General features: G+C 35.0%; 1 protein-coding gene across 6 annotated transcripts in view; it reads left to right on the top strand.

The window, feature by feature from the left end:
- Su(z)12 (Polycomb protein Su(z)12) overlaps window positions 1-26,473 on the top strand; it is a 237,556-nt gene that overhangs the window by 9,875 nt on the left and 201,208 nt on the right. Inside the window, exon 7 of one of the 6 annotated variants that reach the window (XM_067792243.1) lies at window positions 997-1,777. The exons of 4 other annotated variants lie outside the window; for them this stretch is intronic. In XM_067792243.1, coding sequence (XP_067648344.1) covers window positions 997-1,433 — 437 coding nt within the window. In that variant the 3' untranslated portion in view covers window positions 1,434-1,777. Of the gene's footprint in view, window positions 1-837; window positions 971-996; window positions 1,778-26,473 lie in introns of those variants that run through there. One more of the 6 variants, XM_067792247.1, reaches the window with a different exon arrangement.

Here is a 26,473-nt window from a genome sequence, read left to right as displayed (position 1 = left end):
CCGACATACAAAATGAATGCCCCGCTTGCAATGTGTCCCCACATGACATCAAGCATCTCTTTAATTGTAATGTGGAACCAACGATTCTAACACCCCTCTCATTATGGTCCACCCCTGTTGAAACAGCAAGTTTCCTTGGACTCCCGTTAGAGGATATTGATGACAATTTGTGATCGGTCACACCTATTGGATGGGGCAAAGCACTGCTACAACAACAACAACCGATCTTCCCCGCCTTTGATAGGAAAGCCTTCTCCAAGAGTGCGATACATGATTTAAACACAAGTAAAATTTAAAAAAATATTAAAATTTTGAATGAAAATTGATAGAAAAAGTTCGTATTACTAAAAAAAATTTAATACAATAAAAAAAAAAAAAAATTATGAAAACCCTTTTTGTTTTTGAGCTCATAAAATACCACAAATTCAAATGAAAATGAAATCAAAAAATTAATTTAATTAATTAATTAGTACAATGCACCACATGTCGTTTCTAAAAACATCATTGAACGATTCATCTTAATAATCATCAACATGCATCGCTTCATTCGCTTATCCATTTAAAAAACATTCGCCTATGATAACGTTGCTATGTCAAATGTATTTATGATTTTTTGCGTCATTATTTCAAAATTATTTTTACTTTAAATTTCATCGTTCCTAGTTATTTTAACTACCTACTATTTCAACTTTTTATCTCCACTTTATTTATTTATTACTATTAAATAATTGTATCATAAAATGCGCTCATTTTCTATCGATCGGTCCTTCACCACTTCTTTACACCACCATGCCACCACCACATACGTCCACTCAACATTCGCCATTGACCACAAAGCGCTGCTGGCTTAAACTAAAAATAAAGCATACCAGTTAAGCAAGTTAAACAATTAATTTTTCTTCCAACTCTAAATTTTACGCGTTTTTGTTTTTCTCTTTTTTGACTTTCTTTTGAAATTTCTTACTTACAAAAAAAAAAAAAAACGCAATATTGCAGCTGCTACTGTTGAAGATGTGGATGGAAAGGGCGTTGGCGTTGGCGGCGGTGATCCTGAATGTGGAAGTGTTGGTCCAGTTATAAATAATGAAGTGTTGAGTAAAACCACTAGCGGTAACAATGATAAAGTTATTGCTAACGTTAGCAGTCTAATTTTACAACATTTTAAAGATAATAATAATTTTAGTAAATTAGATAGCACATGCAACATTGATAATGATGAGCTTTCTGCCGTTGCAAAATATTTAAATGTAGGTACAAATAATGAAGCTGATATTAATCTTATTAATGAAATTGATGCTGCTTTTGATGATGAACTATTACGTAATGATGTGACAACAACGACAACTTTAACCTCAGATGCTACAATGGCTTCAAGTATTGTAGCAGAAAATACTCTATTAGATAATATAACAGATAATGCAGTAAATAGTTAAATTTGTAATACGTAATATGTGTTAAAAAACAACAAAAAAAAAATGTTAACTTACTTCATTATATACTGCAGCACACAGTTACTATTTTGTTATACGAGGGTTGTTATTTATATTTTGAGCCCAATAATGAAAAGACATGGCTTTATTGTTTTTCGAATTATTCTCCATGATAATTGTAATAAAAAACGTGGTTTTGCCGTTGAATGTGAAAAAGGAATGAGTTTATTTCATATATGATAATTTACATAAGGGAGTGTAGACATAACAGGGTTGTATTGTTTGGTATATTTCAACAATACATATTTATAATTTTTCGATTTGCTGAACTCCCAGATTTCCAGATTCCAGATTACAGCACTCGAGACCATTTTAACTTATTATGGCCTTAATGCATTTCTTTGTTTGGTTTTCTACCTTGGCCTTAAATTCCTTGAAGTATTTTAGTGCTTCGCCTTTCTGCTTCATAAAGTAAACGAAAGCCATTCGACTGTGATCGTCAACAAACAACAAAAAATATTTGGATCCTCCTATAGAAGCATTTTCCATAGGTCCACACACGTGTGTGTATATTGTTGAACAATTGCTCACTTCTGTGTTCTGCGCTTTTGAATAAGAGGCGACACTGCTTACCTTCACAACATACTGCGCACGATGACTTGCTTACATCAATCTTCTCATTTAGCTCCATACCATAAACGGCATCTTTCATTTGATTTAGATAATCTTTATTAACGTGACCTAACCTGTGATGCCATGTTACACCTGAAACAACTTGAGCAGCTATCTCCATTTTCTGAGCTAAATTTACTTTGTATACCCCATTTAATTATGTAGCCATTGATACTAAAGAGCTGTTTTTGTTAAATACTAGACAGCCGTTGCCAGTGAATTTTACGTTGTTACCGTTTTATGAGTTGATTTACAGAAAGAAGGTTTGTTGTTAAACTCGGGACACAAAGTACGTTCTCAACTTCTATTTCGTAATTGCATTTATTTTTATTTGTACTTTACCTGAGCACCAGACTTTTATTTTCTCGCTGTTCGCTACAACGATTTCCTTGCCTGGCTCGTACAATGCATTTATAACCCAGTCCTCTCTTGCAGTTAAATGCACACTAGCACCTGAGTCAATATACCATTCATCTTTATTGAATTTACCGTACATGAATACCGCACTAAACACATTTGATTGCACACTTGGCTTTTGATCGTTGCCATTTGGACATTGGTTTTTGTAATGGCCAGTTTTTTTTACACCGATAACATTTTATTATCTTCGTTGACTTGTGCTCTGTGCCGCTGATGTTGGCTTTTTTGTCGCCCTTTGAGTGAACTGCTATTAATTTGCTTTTTATTGAGTCTGACGTAAATTGTATGCCTGAATGCTCGATCCCCATGATCATAGGTGAAAAACGTTCAGGTAATCCCGCTGGTAATAATGAACCAATCCATTCTTCGTTGATATTGAAACCAGTTCCATTCAACCTCTGTGCAGTATCTATTATTTGTGTTACATACGATGTCATCGAGCTACAATTTTCGAGACGTATCGATATCAAATTACGCAATAAACTGATTTTTCTTGAAAATCCGCTGTCGTCGAACAAATTCTTCAGCTTTTCCCACAATTCTTTTGATGATGTAACCCCTTTCACGTGCACGAACAATGATGGGTCAATTGTTATGATCAAGTTCGCTTTTGTCTTCTCGTCGTCTGCAGCTTCTACTCCATTATCCGATTCTGGTTTGAAGCAATGTTTCATCCCCTCTAGGACTAGAAAATTTTCTGGCGCGAAACACCATTCGCCATAATTTTCTCGCCTTTTCAATTTTGGCACGTTCAAAAAATAGTTAGTGGCCATGTTTAAGTGAAAAAATTATTCTGCGAATTTAAACTGCAAAAAAATTGCAATCCACGACTATGTGATTATTTTAAAATTGTAGAATATGTCCACAACTTATTTCGTTTAACTAAAACTTGTTATTGCGTTCTGGGCCCATAACTTGTAATAAAAAAACGTGGTTTTGCCGTTGAATGTGAAAAAGGAATGAGTTTATTTCATATATGATAATTTACATAAGTGAGTGTAGACATACCAGCGTTGTATTGATTGGTATATTTCAACAATAATCAATACACTTTTGCATGCGTTCAAACAAATTTGCGTAGCACTTTTTCCACTCCGATTGAGGTATCTCCAAAACATGGATTTTGAATGCATCAACGGCTTGTTCAGGCGCCGAAAAATGTTGGCCAAGCAATTTATTCTTGATTTGCGGAAAAAAAGAAGTCATTTGGCGCCAAATAGGGGCTGTACGGAGGGTGACTCATTAATTCGACGTTTTGGCCAGTCAAACATACGGTTTTTCAGCCGCTGTGTGAGAGCTGGCATTGTCATGATGAAGAATGATTCTACGTTGCGCTTCTTCTTCTGTATTTCACCAAGCACTACTGGCAAATAAATGGTTGTGTACCATTCGGAATTCACCGTTCTTAGTTGCTCTAATGGCACGGTAGCCATATGTCCAGTTATTCCGCAGAAACAGGCGATCATTTGCTTCGAAGTGCTTCGCGCACGAATCACTTTTGTCGGATTTGGCTCATCTTGGAAGACCCATACAGTATATTACTGTTTTGTTTCGGGATCATACGCATAGATCCAAGATTCGTCACCTGTGTAGTAGAGGTTTACGCTGTTCACTTTATCGGCGGCGGCGTAGGCGGCGCGCCGGCGTATGCCGGTGTTCTTACTTTAAAAGCTTGATTTTTCTATTTAAAAAAATAATATTTAGGAAAGGTTTTGTTTATATGTATTTAAGGAAATCAACGTGTTGGACATTTCGGAAAGATCCGAGGTTTTTGCATCAAAATCTCACAGACCGCTCAAAAATTTTCAGGAGTAGCTCCTTGCGAAGGGATTGCCCCTCGTTCGCTTACTCCAGAGAGGCTTCGAACCTAACCCCGGTCTTTGGAATTGATACTGCTACGTCTGCTGAAAAGAAATAGAGATACATAAAATAGTCACACTTTTGCTTGTATATCTCGTGCAAAGCGTAGTTTCACCTAGGGTTAACTCCTAATAATCGTCGCGAACCCAATTTCTTTAAATCATCGCTCCTTGGCGGTCACGCATAAAGGCGACTTAGGGTTGCTATTAATGGTCTATTAATACTCGTGACCATCGTGGCACAGGGTGCTTCCAGTTTTGTCGGCTGTTTTTAAGAGCTACAATTCCCGATGTGCGAACAGTAGAAATCCCTACCACCAGTCGCTACCACGCCTTCTGAGCCTCACACCATATGCCAGTACAGAAGCTATAGGACTGCAACTTCGCACTCATACCTTCGTCGACGTCACTTTCTTAGAAGCTCTAGGTGTAGCTCCGAAGACTCCAACGGATGCTTTTGTCGCGCTATGCTGCCGAGCTACACAAGAGAAACACCTTGAAAGGTTAGGGAGTGACTATTTGGCCAAGGATGCCGCCCTCGAAATCATACTCAGTCTAAGTGGATTTCATTGCGTCATGGGTGAAAATCGTATAATCCTCGGCGCATATACATAATTAAAATTTTACAAGGACCCTGGATAAAATTTTTAAAATGTAGACCAAAGATTGCAGACGTTTGTGTTCACAACATTGATTTCAATAGTCTTCGTTAAATCAAATTTGGAATGAAAGTCGACGGATTTTAAGTTGAAAGTTGTTAACTACTGTTTTCCGGCCTTGCGATATAGGAGCTCATTATGGATGACCCCGTAGCTTCAGTTTTCAGACAAGTTCGAATGTCCACTACGTTAGGGTAGTATCCCACACGGTCATTAGTTCCACTGTCTTGGGAAAGCTTTTGCTTCACCACTTTGAGTGTTCTTGCGAAGGACAAAGCCTCACCTGGTAGATATATGTGCCTACTGTAGGGTTCTTATTATCTTTATTTAACTTTGTATTTTAGTTACTTTGAACTTTTTAATTTTAAAATGTATTATCAATATTTTAAATTTCAATATTGATTTTCAATTTTCAAAAATTTTGATTGTTGTAAAAAATAAAAAATATTGACGTATACTTTTAGACGAATTAATAAAATATAATATAAAGTTTAAAACGTGGTTTCAATATCCACACTGGCGATCTTGCTTTAGTGATAAAGTGAACTTTTGTGAAAATTAAAAAAAAAAAGACAAATATGTGCGAATTGTAATAAAATCATAACAGATAACGAACAAAAAAAGTAAATTGTGCAAAATGAGAAGAATCTCTCAAACAAAGAATAATTAACAAAACAACAGGCATTCATTCCAGTTTACATCGGTCAAAAAGCATACACGCCGAATTGGAAATAGCTTAAACAAAAGCAAAAACCAAAAACAAATATTTAATCAACAAAATATGAATATTTTGGTGAAACACTCGGACACGTACAACTGAACAATTACGCCTTTATCAGCCATAGCATCCAAGAAAATATTACAATCAATACGAAACGAATTTTGTATATCGTTACCCGAACGTTTACCTCACATAGAACCAATATCTAATGCAGAAAGTTTCATTAATTTCAACTCAGTACAAAGATTTGTAACATCGTACGAATTCCCATCAAGACCGGATTGAACGTGTATCAACAAGAATTTGTAGAATAATGTGCAGTTTTTCAAGCTGATCCAAATCACTACTTCGGTTGCTCTTATTAAATGCGATGTTAAATAACAACAACAAAACAAAAATTAACTCATCAATATTGTATCATCCAACTATATTGAGGACACACAATCTCAACAAAGCCATTGCATAAACACAACTGTTATTTTTGAGTTCCCTGATTGAGCAGCTAAAACATCAAAAGCCATTGCATTAACAGCAACAAACTGCATATTCACAGCAAGTATTTTGGTGAACAGTTATATTTATATTATATGTGTTTATGTATGTATACTAATATATAGATATATTATTATTATTGTAAACTCTCTCTTTATAGAATTACTAGTTTATTTTACTGTTTTGTTAGTTAACTCTCTTTTCATTTAATTCATTATGATTCGTTCACCACAACATAATACGCAAACATCTACATTTACTAACAATTTAAACGACACTTTGATAGATTTATCACATGACACTTCTCAACAACAAATTACAAATCCATATGCAAATGTTACTCAAAATGAAATTTTGTCAGTTTCAGTAAAACTTCCACAATTTTGGACTAATTGTCCGGAAGCATGGTTTATTCATGCCGAAACACAATTTAGTACTAAAAACATTACACAAGAAAACACTAAATACGAACACATCATTACAGCACTTCCGCAGGAAGTGATAATAACTATTTTGGATTTTATCCAAAATCCCCCCATTAATAACAAATTTACTGAACTTAAAAAAGTGTTGATAGAAAGACACTCATTTAGCGAAAATTCGAAACTTGATAAAATTTTAAACGATTGTGAGATGGGTGATCGTAAGCCATCAGAATTTTATCGCACATTAATTATATTAGCCGGATAAAATTTTAGCGAAAATATTTTAAAGAAAATTTGGATGCGTAAACTTCCTAAAAATTTGAGTATGATTTTAGCTAGTTCGAGTTCTAATAATATTACCGAATTAACAAAATTAGCAGATAATATTTGGGAAGTGATAAACAAAAATGAAGTATTTTCGGTTAATAATTTTTCGGATACAAAAGCACAAAATTCTGTTGTTGAAAACTTGGTTAAAACCATCTCTTTGGTGAGTGAAAATTTTCAGAAACTTTCTTTGGAGTTAGGTGAAATTAAAACAGAAATGTATCGGAATCAATCTAGGTCGCGTTCCAATTCTAGGAACAATTTTAGAAATTCTTTTAGGCGTCGTTCTAACTCGCGTAATAATCTAAATTGGTTGTGTAGATTTCACTACAAATTTGGAAATAATGCTAGAAGTTGTGAACAACCTTGTTCTTATAACAAAAAACAAAGATTCAACAAACTAAATTCTTCCGTTCTTGCAGCGACGAACAGCGGAAATTTAGAATTTTCGACGCGTTTATTTTTGATAGAGAAAACAAACAAAATTTTTTAATTGATAGTGGAGCAGAAATTTCGGTATTACCCGCATCTAAATTTCCTCATACGAAACGTTCCGACATAATTCTCACTGCAGCTAATGGCTCAACAATTGCCACTTACGGGAAAAGGCTTTTAAACGTAAATTTGGGTTTAAGACGTGAATTTCCCTTTACATTTTTGATTGCGGATATAGCCAAGCCAATAATTGGCGCTGATTTTCTTTGTAAATATGGTCTTCTTATAGATATTAAACATAAACGTTTAGTAGATCCATTAACCAATCTCTCAGTTAATACAGTATCCTACTTTTGTGATATTCCATTACCTAAATTATTTGTGGTTGACAATAAATTTACAAAATTATTAAAAGAGTTTCCGTCACTTATTTCAGAGCCAGATTATACTAAACCTGTTAAACATACAACAGTACATCGACTTGTAACAGAAGGTAGTCTTCCATTTTCTAAGCCCAGGCGCTTAGATCCGGTTAAATACAAAGTCGCGAAAACGGAGTTTGATTTCTTAGTTAAAACAGGCATTTGTCGGCCTTCAAATTCTTCAGTAGCATCACCACTTCACCTTGTACCTAAAAAAGAGTTGGACGGCAATCAATGTGGTGATTTTAGAAGATTGAATATTTTAACTGTTCCCGATCGTTATCCCTTACCTCACATTCAAGATTTTAATATGAACCTTCATAATAAAAATATATTTTCAAAATTAGATTTAGTTAGGGCATATCACCAAATTCCTATGGCTGAAGAAGATATTTATAAAACTGCTATTACAACTCCTTTCGGTATGTTTGAATTCATGAGAATGCCTTTCGGACTTAGAAATTCTGCACAAACCTTTCAACGATTCATAAATGAGGTAGTAGGTGACTTAGATTTTGTATATGCTTACATCGACGACTTACTTATTGCAAGTACAGACGAAGAACAACATTTAAAAGATTTACGTATCCTTTTTCAACGCCTTACAGAGTACGGTTTAAACACTAAACCAAGTAAATGTACTTTTGGTGTAACGAATATAGATTTTTTAGGACATAACATTTCTGGAACAGGTATTCGACCTTCCGATGAAAAGGTATCAGCTATTCGCAATTTCGAACGTCCAAAATCAGTTAAGCAGGCACAGAAATTTATTGGTATGGTAAATTATTATCATAGATACATTCCAAAACTAGCAGAATTTACAAACAAAATTTATGATCTAATTAACAAAGTAAATAAGAAACGCGACAAAACTTTGGTATGGGATGAGAATTCGAATGAAGCTTTTGAATGCATTAAAGATAAATTTGCATCTACGATATTGTTAAATCATTTTAACAAAGATGCTAAATTATCTTTAACAGTAGATGCATCTAACACAGCGATTGGGGGCGTTATACAACAAAATTACAATAATAAAATTGAGCCCATTGCATTCTTTTCTAAAAAACTTTCTCCAACTGAAATTAAGTATAGTGCTTTTGATAGGGAATTATTGGCGATTTATTTAAATATAAAACATTTTAGATATCTTTTGGAAGGACGACAATTTACAGTTTATACGGACCATAAACCTTTGACTACTGCTTTAAATTCAAAAACAGAACGAAGTCCTAGACAAACGAGACATTTGGAATTTATAGCACAATTTACTGATGACATACAATACATTAAAGGAGAATCCAATGTTGTAGCAGATACGCTATCTAGAGCTTTTGAGGTTAATGCAATATATAATACAGAACTGAATTTTAAAATTTTACAAACTGAACAACAAAAAGATGATGACTTAAATCAACTTGTATCTGATTCTCAATATCTAAATTTAAAGTTAATTAATATTCCTATTTTAAATTTTAATATTTGGTGTGAAATTTCAGGAGAAACTCCTAGGCCATTTGTACCGAGTAATTTGCGAAAGACAGTATTTGATATTTTACATGGAATAGCACATCCGGGTACAAGAGCTACACTACGGCTCATAGTTAAAAAATATTATTGGCCTAATATGAATAAGGATATTAATATTTGGTCAAAAGAGTGTCTTAATTGTCAAAAGTCTAAAGTTTATCGTCATACAAAATCCCCTGTTGTCAAAATTCAAATTCCCAAGAATAGATTTGAACACATCCATTTAGATATAGTTGGACCATTACCTATTTCAAAAGGACATCGCTATATTTTAACGATTATTGAAAGATTTACTCGTTGGCCTGAGGCATATGCATTAAAAGATATTTCAGCAACTACAATTGCAAATAAGTTTTTTAGAGAATATATTTCTCGGTTTGGAGTTCCGTTAAAGATAACAACTGATCAAGGTAGCCAATTTACATCGAAATTGTTTTCAGAGTTAACTAAATTACTTGGTAGTCACCAAATTACAACATCCGCATATCACCCTCAAGGAAATGGTATGGTTGAAAGGTTCCATAGACAATTAAAGACTACTATAATAGCTAGAGAGGACACAAATAATTGGTATGACGAGTTACCTGTCATATTACTTGGTTTGCGATCTATTTACAAAGAAGATATTTCGGCTACACCAGCGGAAATGGTTTTCGGTCAGAATTTACGGTTGCCAGGGGAACTTGTTGTGCCATCAGCTAAAAATTTCTCATCAACTGAAGTTTTAAGTAATTTACGTGAAAATTTTCGAAATGTTAGATCAAATTTAAGTCATCATAAAGATGCTGATACTGGAATTTATGTTCCAAAAGATCTTCAAACTTGTAAATTTGCATTCGTTCGAGTCATTAATAAACATTCATTACAACAACCATATGAAGGACCTTACAAAATTGTGGAAAAAGACCAAAAATGTTTTAAACTTGAAATAGATAATAATATTAAAACTATTCCTAAAACCGGCAATAATTGAGACAACAGACACAAACAACACCAAGAATTTACATAAAAAGAGAGTTACATTCAATTTGTTTAATGATAAATTTTCTTGAAGGGGGAGTAATGTAGGGTTCTTATTATCTTTATTTAACTTTGTATTTTAGTTACTTTGAACTTTTTAATTTTTAAATGTATTATCAATATTTTAAATTTCAATATTGATTTTCAATTTTCAAAAATTTTGATTGTTGTAAAAAATAAAAAATATTGACGTATACTTTTAGGCGAATTAATAAAATATAATATAAAGTTTAAAACGTGGTTTCAATCTCCACACCTACGTATTCACATTTGTAAAAGGAGCCGTAACGTGTAGGTGATATTTAAACTTGGTTGATAGGCTATAATCAATGTGATTCACTCCAAGGGACTAGTTTTGGATAGGGTCGCCAACTTTAGGAAATATCAAACCGGGAGACTTGGGTGTTGAAGGATGAAGTGTGAAAATCAAAATTAACATTTCAGACGCTATTGTATAGTTTCGCAAATAAATAACAGATGTTTGAATGCAAGACTTAGTGATTTTTCAAACCGTTCTCATAAGTACAAATATCCTCAACTTAAGTATGAGGTAATTAATAATAATTTCAAAGGTGTATTTATGCCCCTAGAGCCTACTAAAGGATTTTGCATCACTGATTTCGCTTATTCTTGAGGACAATTTAAAAACATGTTCGCCTTGGGTCATTTTATTTGAATTAATTGTTCATTATCATTGGTGGCCACCGTGGTGTGATGGTAGCGTGCTCCGCCTACCACACCGCATGCCCTGGGTTCACACCTCGGGCAAAGCAACATCAAAATTTTAGAAATAAGGTTTTTCAATTAGAAGAAAATTTGTCTAAGCGGGGTCGCCCCTCGGCAGTGTTTGGCAAGCGCTCCGGGTGTATTTCTGCCATGAAAAGCTCTCAGTGAAAACTCATCTGCCTTGCAGATGCCGTTCGGAGTCGGCATAAAACACGTAGGTCCCGTCCGGCCGATTTGTAGGGAAAATCAATAGGAGCACGACGCAAATTGGAAGAGAAGCTCGGCCTTAGATCTCTTCGGAGGTTATCGCGCCTTACATTTATTTTTTTTTTATTTTTAATTGTTCATTATTAATTTTTTCAAAAATGCAAGGTGAGCATAAATTTATTATATAACTTTTCTTTTAGTGTTTTGTTTTAATAACTTGCTGAATTGGGTGATGCAAAGTCCGTGTTAAGCTGACATCGAAAGCTCCTGTTATTTTAAATAACTTTTGAATAGTTATAAAGAGTTAAATTTCGCAATTAGTTTCTTATAACTGGCAGTGATGCGCATCCGTTGATACCACTTTCGGACCATATCCGACCAATTTTCGACATAAACAATAAATGGCCTAAACAGTCTTAAACGAGTAGAAAATATAGTAACGCGCCGGACGCCGCGCCGCCGCGCCGATATTTTTGACATTCGGCGGCGGCGTGCGAAAAGCGACCAAAATTGGCGGCGTATATCTCTACTGTGTAGATGTTATATACAGCTTTTGATGCAGCGCGATTGTGTTTCTGGAGCATTTCTTTGCACCAATTGACGCGAGCACCTTTTTGAGCTTTTGTCAAATTATGCGAGATCCAACGCGAACAATTTTTTTTCACAGCTAAATGTTCATGCAATATCTTATTGATGCTCGTCATACTAATGCCCAGGGATGACTCAATCTCACGATAAGCCGTATGACGATCTTGCAATATAAGTTCGCGCAAAGCGTCAATGTTTTGTTGCACAACAACTGATTATGGACGACCTTCACGACTTTCGTCCCTGAGCGTACGGCGACCACGATGGAATTCGTTATACCAGCGTTTCACAGTGGCAAAGGATGGGGCTTCATCACCAAAAGTGGAAGTAAGTTGTTCAAAGCACTCATGTCTTGATAATCCACGTCGAAAGTCGTAAAAAATCATCGCACGAAAATTTTCACGAGTTACTTCCATTTTCGCTGAGATACAATTTTTAAGTTACTGTAAACAACACAAGTTGTGCTCAAATGTTAAAATTTTCTGAAGAAGGTTATGCTTAAAAACGTTAAACTTTCAATTGAAAACGTCAGATGGCGCCGGCAAACAATTAGGGAACAAGTGCAGAATACATACATTAGTCAAAAAAAAAAAAAATAAATAAATAATCGGACTTTATAGAGATTTTTATGCTGATTCCAACGGTATATTTTTTTTTGGTGCAAATGAAAGGTTTGGGCCTAATTCCATGTCAAAAGGCGAAATTAAAAAATCGAAAAATAACTTATAAAAATACCTTTCATCTGATGTATATATATATCTTTGACTTTTCTAGTCTTTATTTACCAAAAATTTGAAATATCAGCTCGTTCACGAATGCAAAATTTTAAATAGTTTACCTTTGACATATATTTTAGCAATAAAAAATTAGCAATGTTATACATTATGTATTTTTGCAATTAATTAACACAATGTGTAAACCCATACATAGATAAATAACATCATATATATACCTACATCGATAAAAATAATTGAACTCATATGACACCTTCTTTGTTTTTCGCCCCTAAAAAATCAAGTTATACCTTCTAATATAAAGATATATATACCAAATTAAAGGTAATGAAATTATCTTCAACACGATAGTATTAAAGTATTTTGTCAATAACACATTTTTTCGACTTATTATGCGATTTATGATAAGTTAGCAATAATTTTCCCATAAAAATATAATTTTATTATAGAAATTTCTTCTAAATATAGATGTTTTATATATCAAACACAACCGTGTTTTATTATCTATCTAAAGACCTTAGTTTCAAAGATATTTCGTTTTAAAAAAATGTAAAATTTACCTTTTGACGTGGAATTACCCCTATAGTTATTATTTGCACAAAAAAAAAAAAAATTATACGGTTGAACTCACCATAAACACCACTACCGATACTCATATACATTTTTTTAATTTGACAAATGTATGTATTCTGCACTTAAGCCACAATTAGAGTTGGCAAGGCTCAAAATATAAATAGCAACCCTCGTACCTTAATGAAATTCTACTTAAACTCTTATGTGCATTTATATTATTATATTGAATTACATTTGTACTATGTATAACAAATAAAATTGATATAAATAGTTTGTTCTAGTATTACATATGTGTAAAACACGTCTAAAACTACGAGTCAAAAGTCCTTTGTTGTACTGCGACTTCTTTAAACGGCACATACATTCAACGGAATTTCAAGGAAACTTGCTTTTTCAACAGCGTCGAACCACAGCGTTGTTGGTATTTGTTTCACTGGTTTCTTCACCTCGCGCGACCTGTCACTATCACCGATCAAATACACGGCGACTCTGTTTACGACGTGAAAGGAACAGATTAAACAAATAAATAAATGTAAGGCGCGATAACCTCCGAAGAGATCTGAGGCCGAGCTTCTCTTCCAATTTGCGTTGTGCTCCTCTTGATTGGCCGGACGGGACCTACATGTTTTATGCCGCTTCCGAACGGCATCTGCAAGGCAGATGAGTTCACTGAGAGCTTTTCATGGCAGAAATACACCCGGAGCGCTTGCCAAACACTGCCGAGGGGCGACCCCGCTTAGAAAAATTTTCTTCTAATTGAAAAACCTTATTTCTAAAATTTTGATGTTGCTTTGCCCGGGGTGCGAACCCAGGGCATACGGTGTGGCAGGCGGAGCATCCTACCATCACACCACGGTGGCCGCCAAAACAGGAAAGGAACAGATTACAACGCAAATGTTGGAGGTTAACGGCAATGGTTTACGCTACCGACTTACGTTCGATAACACTTATCACCCACAAGGCGCATGCCTCCGAAATTGTATCCAAATACAAAGCCGCAACAAAATTCTCAAGTTGCTTACCGGCAGCACTTGGGGAAAAGATAAAGAAATCAACGTTGCTAACCACTTACAAAGCAATTGGCCGGCCGCTCATGTGCATACGGAAAAGGCTGCAGGCCTCTAAAAATGCTGCACTCAGAACTTCCATGGGATGTCCTCTTATAACCCCTGAGCATCAACTACATAGTGAGGCAAAAGAGCTCAACACTAAAGAGCAGAAATGCAGAACAAACAGTTTTTGCTACTTGTCACCCTTGCAAACAACTGCTTATCTAGCCCGCCTACAAAAGGGATAAGGAAGCATTATGATGAGCTGCGGCATAATAAGACCCTAAGTATAATTATCACATGAACGGTAAACACCATTGCTAGATCGCGACCGGTGAGCCCCGTTATCAATATACACTATTCTACCCGTGCAGAAGAAGAAAGCAGACTGCTAAGGCAGACACGAGTCACCCTGGCTGGCCCAACTTCGTTATGGATACTGTAACAGGGTAAACTCTTATTTGTCCAGAATTAACGCCAGCATACGTAATGTATTTCCTGCATGCGTTGTGACCCCACATGACGCCAACCATCAATCAATCAATAGTAATGTGAAACATACGCCTCTAACAGCAACTTCACTATGGTCCACTCCCGTTATAGGACTTCGGTGACAATTTGTGAGTGGTCGCACCCATTCAATGGGGTGAAGCACTGTTCACACAACATAAAGTATAAGAAAATTGAAAAAAACAAAATGTAATTTTTGTGCTCTTTTAATAATTAACGATTCAATTGATGTTGTAAGCAAGCCCGGAAGCCGGATTATTTGCGACGTGGTCAAATCAAACCGTTCGTAAGACAGTTGGACTATTACAAGCACATGAAAGTCCCTGGACGTGCCGGATATTATATATATATATATATATATTAGGGCGGGTCGATTTAAAAATCGCTCATTGCTCTGTGAAAATCGTATTCTAGGGATCAAAATAAGAAACTTTGCCTAAGAAACCATACCTCTAAAACGAATTCTGGTGTCCCCCAATTTGGGTCGAACTTTTGGGTAGGGGCAAATTTTGAAAAATCCCACTTTGACCCATTTAGAGTGTTCCAATCGAGTCCAAATGTTTGACCGACCCCCACTAACTTTAGAGGCCCGACCCACCGATGCCAGTGGCACACCCCCTGGGGGTTCACCATACAAACATTTCAAAAAATCGCCGGTTTTGCACTTTACATGAAAAAATCAGCTAAATGGCTATGTCTTTTCTTTATTTTTATTTATTTATTTATAATAATATTTATTATTTATTTATAATAATATCTATTTTTTCTCTTAAGAAATTTATTTAGTCAGAACATATAAATAAATAAATGTAAGGCGCGATAACCTTCGAAGAGATCTAAGGCCGAGCTTCTCTTCCAATTTGCGTCGTGCTCCTCTTGATTTTTCCCTACAAATTGGCCGGACGGGACCTACATGTTTTATGCTGACTCCGAACGGCATCTGCAAGGCAGATGAGTTTTCACTGAGAGCTTTTCATGGCAGAAATACAATCGAGCGCTTGCCAGACACTGCCGAGGGGCGACCCCGCTTAGAAAAATTTTCTTCTAATTGAAAAATCTTATTTCTAAAATTTTGATGTTGCTTTGCCCGGGAGTTGAACCCAGGGCATACGGTGTGATAGGCGGAGCACGCTACCATCACGCTTCGCGTGAATGGTGGTTCAAATACGATATTTATATCATTCAAATTGATCATTTCCGTATAACTTGTGCAATTAAAGTTTATATCTGGTTTTTTATAAACTCTAAGTTCCATTGGCTCGTCAACATCGGTTTGATAGCGTAGAATTTTCTTGATGGCACAGTCGCGCTTTTCTTTGCTATCATCAAACAACATTGATAACAAGTTATTTTCCGAATGCGCATAATATGAATTATCTTTAATTACTTGATTGACAATTTTGCGTAAACGAGGTTCTAGGAATCGTGACCAACCAATGAACTTAAAAAATAATGCACTGCCGTACACAACAGAGCTGTAATACTTGATATTGAAGTACATTGGCACATTACATTTAATTATAAATTCAACCAGAATTCTTAAATTTGCATCTGGATTTTCCGTTGTCACATATAATCGCAATAATTTAGCGGCCTTGGTGAGCCACCGAGAATGTACAATTTTCCCTGGTTTGATGTTAGCCAGATCCACCGGAACCACGCCGCTAGAAATTGCATGGGCCATGTCGTATAAGTACTTGGAATCGGTGGAAAATTCAGTTTTTTCTGGAGCAGGGGGCATATTTTGCAACTCAATTTTCTGGAAGCCGTCCACCACCTGAAAATATATAATAATAAAATAATTAAAAATGGTTGACAATTATAATAAATGAGTGAAAGAAATAACTTACCGGAAGAGTTTCACAAGTTTCGATTTGACGGCTCAGTTTTCCGGTTGCCGATCTTGGTCCAGTGCTGGTTGATTTATCCAAAGCTTCAAACAAATGCCGAAACGGAAGTTCGTTGAAGTGTAGAAGGCAAACGAACCAATGCAATGGTCTTTTTAACAGCAATTCGAGTTGTCGTATAATTCCAACGTGTGGGCCAGTGTTTGTTGGCTCACCGTCACACAGTGTTTCGTGTAGAACAAGCTAGCTGGACAAAATTATTTGATGAGATTTTCCGTTTCATATGCAGTCATTTATTACAACTACGTCATTTTTTTTCAACCATATGTTCTTTTTTTTGATTTTTTTCCAAAATTTTACTTCATATGCATACATTTGCTTATTTCATATACAGTAAACTCATGTGAATAAGTGACATAGATCCAAACAAATGTAAAGGACTTAAGAATATTACTTTATTGTACTTAAATTGAATGGACTACAAATCTCAATACTCTAAAAAATTCTAACGGTTCCGAAAAAAAAATTAAAATTTTTTAAGAAAATTCGTCGAATTTTTCAAAAATTTTTTAAATATAATTTAGTTTTTGTTATAGATCGTGACAAATTTTCTTATGGGAAATTAGTTAAAATAAATTTGCGAAAGCGAAAATTGTAAGAATTGTCCAAAATTGTCTTACTTATTTATATGAGTGACTGTACATATGTACATACATATTTTGTATTTATCCTGGCACTACAATTTTTACAAAATTATTTTATAGTACCAGTCAGGAATGTAAAAGTGAATTACAATAATAATAATAACAATGTAAATATCTAAATTAATTATGTGAAAATTACTTATTAAAAAAATTTAAAAGTAAAGTATTATACAAAGTAGAAAAGGTAATAGATTTAAATTAAATAAAACCTGATCCAACAAAAAGTTACAGGGTAGGTTATCTTTTATAATTATGTTATTATTCGCTATCATCACTTTCATTCGATGAGTCACTTGTGGAATAGTCATGAGCATCAGCAACACTACTATGAAAGCTTGAAACAACTGGGATATTTATTGACTCCTCAACATTATCGGGGGACAGTAAATTTAAGACTTCTGAAGTCAGACTTTTAAATGTTTTCTTAGGTATCTCCCTAAAACTGTTAACTAAAGGATCCGATGTTATAAGCAACATATTCATAAGATCTCTATTCATGGCTTCACGCGACTGCTTTTATGTGTTATCAAGGGTATTTATTGACTCCTCAACATTATCGAGGGACAGTAAATTTAAGACTTCTGAAGTCAGACTTTTAAATGTTTTCTTAGGTATCTCCCTAAAACTGTTAACTAAAGGATCCGATGTTATAAGCAACATATTCATAAGATCTCTATTCATGGCTTCACGCGACTGCTTTTATGTGTTATCAACCCTGAATCGTCTCAAATCTTTGTTACGGGCTTCCTGTGCTTCCTCAGAAAGTTGGCCAATAGGTAAAATTACTGATTTTATAACATCAGTACTATGCACTAAGATTTTATGAACTGTAACAGGCATACTAAACCATGGATAGAGATCTATGTATAGTTTTTTAGTCTCGACCGCAAATTTTTCAAATCTTTTGATATTTATATTTACTCAGATGCTAATGCGCGGAGGAGTGTCGAATCTTTTGATGAGCGTTACATCCAATTCCGTAATCTCAGCACTAGCCTCAGAATTTTCGAAAAACTTAAGAGCAGTGTTGCCGTCATTGGTATTGCCGAAACCTGGTTTTGGTTTATCTACTATCAATCCAAGTACACTTTTAAATTTATTCTGGATTTCGTTGGAACGTAGCTTTACACTCTCTTTATCTGCCTCATGCCTAAGCTGCCATTTTTTTACTTCGAGGCGATAACTTATGTGAAGCAAGCATTCAAAACATCTTATCTATGCATGGAGAGTAGACAAAACAAAAACAAGATTATCTCGGTTAGGCGTAAAGTCCCGTAACTCATTATTCATATCTTTTGGAGTGGCACCACAAATATAACACTTTTGTGCGGAAGAAGTTTCAGTCAAAGCATTGCAAACTTTTCCGTCAATCATTGTTAGAAGCATATTGTGATTTACGGAAACTTCGTATTCTTCGAGCATGTACTTTGTTGGCAACAACGCATTTATCTCCTCTAAAAGTTTGTTCGTTTCAAAAACAATAAAATCTTTTGTATGATTTTTAATAATCGGGGATTGCCCATATTGCTTTTTTTTTTTTTTTAAATGTATGAAAACATTTATTTGAAGCAATTTTTTAATTCTATAATTTATTTAATAATTTGGGAAACATTTTTTTTTTTTTTTTTTTTTAAACAACGTGACATCAGGACGGACAAGGCGACAGCTGTTTCGATTATACCTTGTAAATCTCTTCAAAGCCTTTTCTCCCGGGAGTGGGAGTCGAACTCGCACCCCTACGATAGTTGAAATGGTTGTAAACGCATTCAGCTACGTCATGCCTGTTGTGAAGTCTTTCCCAATTGCCTTCTTTTTGCATATTTTAATCTTTTACACATTGCATACTTCGTATGCAATTATGTGTTAAAGCTATGCTTGGTACGGCGGTTTTCACGTTGTTTAAAAAAAAAAAAAATTTTTCCCAAATTATTAAATAAATAATAAAATCTTTTGTTTCCTTATAAAAATAAATTTAATTGGACGACAATACATGACAGAAGAAGGTCGAGGATTCTGCCAAACAATGTTACCTTTTTCATCCTGTAATTGAAGAGGAACGAAAGAAAATATAAACAAAAACTCATCAGTGTCAGAACTGCATGTAAACGTTTGCTTATATGTGCTATGGCCAGAGCATTCATCGCAACCCTACTTGCTGATTAAAGTATACGTCAAGTTTGTAGGTAATAAACTAACAAAAACTTCTTGATTTGCTAAAACTAAACGCCCAACAGTTTTATCTAATACGGACTGGACTTTAATTTCCGCACGTGTTTCACCCACATCAATTTCATTTGGATAGCATTCTGCCTTAGCTTTTCTTAGACTATAAAATGATGGATAAACCTTATGGCCTGCTTTGATGCTCCACTTCCGAGTCGTTTTGTACCCATGAGTCGTCGACTTGCTATCTATGTAGTATGCTAAAGCTGCTACATTGCTCAAGCATCTTGCATCTGGCTCACATACCATCTTTTTGCCGGATATTTGAGTGGTTTCCTAAGATTTTTGTATAATGTTAGCAACATTTCTGTTGCCGGACATACGCGTTGATACTTCTGCCGTATAAAGTAACTCACCAGGACTTCTAGATTGCAAGAGTTTTTTCACTGCAGCTAACAAAGTCCTTCCTTCGTCTTCCGGGGCCGGGGTTACCTGAAGAAGTGGTTGGTTGGTCTGATGGCAACTTTGAATCCACCGTTATTGTAAATGTGAAGTCTGGACCCGAAAGCAACTCCGAGTTTTTATTCAAAAATCGCTCCTTATGGCTTCCAGAAGTGTTCCACTTTTGATCCAGCTTCGACGAATATGCCGATATTTGTAAGCTTAAACTTTTTATCGAATACTCGGCTGCTTCGCTTAAATCGTACCTAAGTAAAACAAAACTCAATAATTCTTTATATCTAGTTTCCTTCGAATGTTGAACCCAAATGTCAAAAAGCTCCGTTCTTGGTACGGTTATAACTAAACTGCTTTGTGTTGTTGATTTTCAGACAGGGTGAATAGTTGATGATTGTTTTGCTGCCATCTTAAGTGTCGTTGATCGTTCCGATTTGTTATCAGTTGTGCAGTATTTATATTACATTCAGGTATTGGCGTAGATGATACCAAATGCGGTTGTTTTGTGTTGCGTTCCTGTGTGGTTATACCTGCATTAGGATTGCTTTGTATGTACCTGTTTTTATGCCTTGGAGACTGGTGCCGTTGATTGTGGCAGGTTGAAGTCAGTGATCTTCGCCTTTTTGCTTTTGGTGTGCTCTTGTTGACCTTGCGCGTTTATTTTTGTGTGTTTTATGCCTACGTGTTTGTTCCCTGTACCTGGGAATTGGCTTTGCCGTTTGCAGATCAGCTTTAAAAGTTCAAATATCTCGTCGGAGCCGGTACGTACATACATCCTATTTTATATGTAGAGATAACTATATCTACAAAAAAAAAATTAAAAATAGATGTGCAAAGAATTCGCAATGGTTTTTTCTTTCGACTATTAGAGAATACTTGCGACTATAACATATGTAAAATTTAGCCCGGATGTCCGCGGATGTATGTAACTTTTTTGTCCCTAAAGTCAAAAATATAGAGAAAAAATACCTTTTCTTCTTAATAACGGAATGTTAAATATATTGAAAATACTCTAATTTCGAAAGAATTACTATTAAAAAATTTTACTTACCTTCGAGCTTAGAATCCATCAAAAAAATTATATAAAAGTGTTCACTTAAAAGAAATATGAAGCTTAATATTCAACCAGAATTTCGCAAATTAATCAATGCATTTTACGGCCACTCCTGCCTTCTTACTTCAATTACTCAATATATTTGAGCAAAAATATCAAAAAAAGCAAAAATCCCGTTATTTTGTTTGTTTTCTTTCATTTCTCATTACACTTTTCTTGGAATAAGAACTTTGTTTTTGTCCAGCTAGCTTGTTCTACACGAAACACTGTGCGTCAGTGCATATTCCAATCAATGCATCCAGTGATATATTTTTATCGTTGAAAAAACCATATAATTTGGTTGTTTTGTATTCAGCGGTTTCATGTTCCAATTAATGCATCCAGTGATATATTTTTATCGTTGAAAAAACCATTTAATTTGGTTGTTTTGTATTCAGCGGTTTCATGTTCCAGTCTTATGCTACGTTTCCACTTCCATACTTCGTATGCAATTATGTGTTAAAGCTATGCTTGGTACGGCGGTTTTCAAAGAAACTTTGGTTTTTGTTGCTGTTTTCGTTCTATTTATAGAACTACAACGAATTAACCAATTTTGTCTGTTTGTATGATTTTTAATAATCGGGGATTGCCCATATTGCTTTTTTTTTTTTTTAAATGTATGAAAACATTTATTCGAAGCAATTTTTTAATTTTATAATTTATTTAATAATTTGGGAAAAATTTTTTTTTTAAACAACGTGACATCAGGACGGACAAGGCGACAGCTGTTTCGATTATACCTTGTAAATCTCTTCAAAGCCTTTTCTCCCGGGAGTGGGAGTCGAACTCGCACCCCTACGATAGTTGAAATGGTTGTAAACGCATTCAGCTACGTCATGCCTGTTGTGAAGTCTTTCCCAATTGCCTTCTTTTTGCATATTTTAATCTTTTACACATTGCATACTTCGTATGCAATTATGTGTTAAAGCTATGCTTGGTACGGCGGTTTTCAAAGAAACTTTGGTTTTTGTTGCTGTTTTCGTTCTATTTATAGAACTACAACGAATTAACCAATTTTGTCTGTTTGTATGATTTTTAATAATCGGGGATTGCCCATATTGCTTTTTTTTTTTTTAAATGTATGAAAACATTTATTTGAAGCAATTTTTTAATTTTATAATTTATTTAATAATTTGGGAAAAATTTTTTTTTAAACAACGTGACATCAGGACGGACAAGGCGACAGCTGTTTCGATTATACCTTGTAAATCTCTTCAAAGCCTTTTCTCCCGGGAGTGGGAGTCGAACTCGCACCCCTACGATAGTTGAAATGGTTGTAAACGCATTCAGCTACGTCATGCCTGTTGTGAAGTCTTTCCCAATTGCCTTCTTTTTGCATATTTTAATCTTTTATACATTGCATACTTCGTATGCAATTATGTGTTAAAGCTATGCTTGGTACGGCGGTTTTCAAAGAAACTTTGGTTTTTGTTGCTGTTTTCGTTCTATTTATAGAACTACAACGAATTAACCAATTTTGTCTGTTTGTATGATTTTTAATAATCGGGGATTGCCCATATTGCTTTTTTTTTTTTTAATGTATGAAAACATTTATTTGAAGCAATTTTTTAATTTTATAATTTATTTAATAATTTGGGAAAAATTTTTTTTTAAACAACGTGACATCAGGACGGACAAGGCGACAGCTGTTTCGATTATACCTTGTAAATCTCTTCAAAGCCTTTTCTCCCGGGAGTGGGAGTCGAACTCGCACCCCTACGATAGTTGAAATGGTTGTAAACGCATTCAGCTACGTCATGCCTGTTGTGAAGTCTTTCCCAATTGCCTTCTTTTTGCATATTTTAATCTTTTACACATTGCATACTTCGTATGCAATTATGTGTTAAAGCTATGCTTGGTACGGCGGTTTTCACGTTGTTTAAAAAAAAAAAAAATTTTTCCCAAATTATTAAATAAATAATAAAATCTTTTGTTTCCTTATAAAAATAAATTTAATTGGACGACAATACATGACAGAAGAAGGTCGAGGATTCTGCCAAACAATGTTACCTTTTTCATCCTGTAATTGAAGAGGAACGAAAGAAAATATAAACAAAAACTCATCAGTGTCAGAACTGCATGTAAACGTTTGCTTATATGTGCTATGGCCAGAGCATTCATCGCAACCCTACTTGCTGATTAAAGTATACGTCAAGTTTGTAGGTAATAAACTAACAAAAACTTCTTGATTTGCTAAAACTAAACGCCCAACAGTTTTATCTAATACGGACTGGACTTTAATTTCCGCACGTGTTTCACCCACATCAATTTCATTTGGATAGCATTCTGCCTTAGCTTTTCTTAGACTATAAAATGATGGATAAACCTTATGGCCTGCTTTGATGCTCCACTTCCGAGTCGTTTTGTACCCATGAGTCGTCGACTTGCTATCTATGTAGTATGCTAAAGCTGCTACATTGCTCAAGCATCTTGCATCTGGCTCACATACCATCTTTTTGCCGGATATTTGAGTGGTTTCCTAAGATTTTTGTATAATGTTAGCAACATTTCTGTTGCCGGACATACGCGTTGATACTTCTGCCGTATAAAGTAACTCACCAGGACTTCTAGATTGCAAGAGTTTTTTCACTGCAGCTAACAAAGTCCTTCCTTCGTCTTCCGGGGCCGGGGTTACCTGAAGAAGTGGTTGGTTGGTCTGATGGCAACTTTGAATCCACCGTTATTGTAAATGTGAAGTCTGGACCCGAAAGCAACTCCGAGTTTTTATTCAAAAATCGCTCCTTATGGCTTCCAGAAGTGTTCCACTTTTGATCCAGCTTCGACGAATATGCCGATATTTGTAAGCTTAAACTTTTTATCGAATACTCGGCTGCTTCGCTTAAATCGTACCTAAGTAAAACAAAACTCAATAATTCTTTATATCTAGTTTCCTTCGAATGTTGAACCCAAATGTCAAAAAGCTCCGTTCTTGGTACGGTTATAACTAAACTGCTTTGTGTTGTTGATTTTCAGACAGGGTGAATAGTTGATGATTGTTTTGCTGCCATCTTAAGTGTCGTTGATCGTTCCGATTTGTTATCAGTTGTGCAGTATTTATATTACATTCAGGTATTGGCGTAGATGATACCAAATGCGGTTGTTTTGTGTTGCGTTCCTGTGTGGTTATACCTGCATTAGGATTGCTTTGTATGTACCTGTTTTTATGCCTTGGAGACTGGTGCCGTTGATTGTGGCAGGTTGAAGTCAGTGATCTTCGCCTTTTTGCTTTTGGTGTGCTCTTGTTGACCTTGCGCGTTTATTTTTGTGTGTTTTATGCCTACGTGTTTGTTCCCTGTACCTGGGAATTGGCTTTGCCGTTTGCAGATCAGCTTTAAAAGTTCAAATATCTCGTCGGAGCCGGTACGTACATACATCCTATTTTATATGTAGAGATAACTATATCTACAAAAAAAAAATTAAAAATAGATGTGCAAAGAATTCGCAATGGTTTTTTCTTTCGACTATTAGAGAATACTTGCGACTATAACATATGTAAAATTTAGCCCGGATGTCCGCGGATGTATGTAACTTTTTTGTCCCTAAAGTCAAAAATATAGAGAAAAAATACCTTTTCTTCTTAATAACGGAATGTTAAATATATTGAAAATACTCTAATTTCGAAAGAATTACTATTAAAAAATTTTACTTACCTTCGAGCTTAGAATCCATCAAAAAAATTATATAAAAGTGTTCACTTAAAAGAAATATGAAGCTTAATATTCAACCAGAATTTCGCAAATTAATCAATGCATTTTACGGCCACTCCTGCCTTCTTACTTCAATTACTCAATATATTTGAGCAAAAATATCAAAAAAAGCAAAAATCCCGTTATTTTGTTTGTTTTCTTTCATTTCTCATTACACTTTTCTTGGAATAAGAACTTTGTTTTTGTCCAGCTAGCTTGTTCTACACGAAACACTGTGCGTCAGTGCATATTCCAATCAATGCATCCAGTGATATATTTTTATCGTTGAAAAAACCATATAATTTGGTTGTTTTGTATTCAGCGGTTTCATGTTCCAATTAATGCATCCAGTGATATATTTTTATCGTTGAAAAAACCATTTAATTTGGTTGTTTTGTATTCAGCGGTTTCATGTTCCAGTCTTATGCTACGTTTCCACCAAACCCAAACTCCGTGTTTGCCAACTCTTTTATGCAAAATATCTCTTGGCAGAAATGCAACTTTTGATTTTTGCTTTCGCATTGTAGATACCGAAGTTAAAGCGCGTTTTTCGATAATTTTCGCGATAATTTTAGACATGTTTTAACAGTCGTACGAAACTGGCAAACACGGAGTTTGGGTTTGGTGGAAACGTAGTATTACGCAACCAATCAATTCAGAATTGGGTTCTCTCAAAATAACAAGATGAGGTTCTTTTACCATCCTAGTATGATACTTCTCATCAATTTTATCTATCGTTAAAGTATCATCTTTCTGCCATCGAATGAAAACGCTAACAAATTGGTATCATCTAACCGTTTGCGAAGCACTTCTTGTCTGCATTTCTCTTTTTCTCCGCGAACTTTCGATTTATCCATGATGAGAGGTTTCCCATGCTTATCTTTAATTTTAAAATCTTGCAAAAGAGCGGTTCCCAATGCTGATGCTACTCTATCAGGCACACCAAATCTGTCACATACCAAGGCAAAGTTAAAACAATCGTATCTCTCTGTGTATTGTGAACTTGTGCTTCTATCCATATCTTCTTGAACCGGTGGCGGTGCGTATGTTGAATCATCGGGATCTTGGTATGTGGACATTGATGGCATAGACGTTGCTCCTTGCTCTTCAGTTTCCATCATAAATGCATCCATTGTTGTCTTCTCTGATTATGTTGATCGTGCATGAACTCTTTGGGGCGTTCGGGAACCCAGCGGCATGCATATGGAGCTGCCTTCAAATCGCATTTACATGTTCCAATGTAAAAAATTGTTTCCAGAGATTTTACATACTCTGTAAATTGTTGGGTGTTGTTTCTTCTCTTGATTTGCTCTTGATACTTGTCAAGCAATTTATTCAATTTATTAAATACACTTTTTTTCTGCATTATTTCCATACCAAGTTTTTCCCAAATTTCAATCAACTTATCTTGTACTTAAATAGTGAATGATTTATGGGAAAACTTTTTTGTTCTGTTTTAGCACGTTCGCTTAAGTAAAAATAATATGTCAAGATATCCAGATAGGTTGGTAAATTAAGATCAGTTAATTCAGTAGACACACCAAAAACAGTAACATCATGCTTGGGTATATGACTCATTGGGTTTTCGATAGTTGTTGATGTAGTTGCTTCATCTTGCGGTGTAGAGGATGGTGGATTCATTGTAAACTTTTTGATTTGGAATGGTCACTTCACTTATTATTTTGTTTGAAATATTTTTTTATCTGAAATTAGCACTTCACA

The sequence above is a fragment of the Eurosta solidaginis genome, chromosome 5 (genome assembly GCF_040869045.1).
Source record: "Eurosta solidaginis isolate ZX-2024a chromosome 5, ASM4086904v1, whole genome shotgun sequence".
Taxonomy (NCBI): domain Eukaryota; kingdom Metazoa; phylum Arthropoda; class Insecta; order Diptera; family Tephritidae; genus Eurosta; species Eurosta solidaginis.
This window is presented reverse-complemented; position numbering and strand designations above follow the sequence as displayed.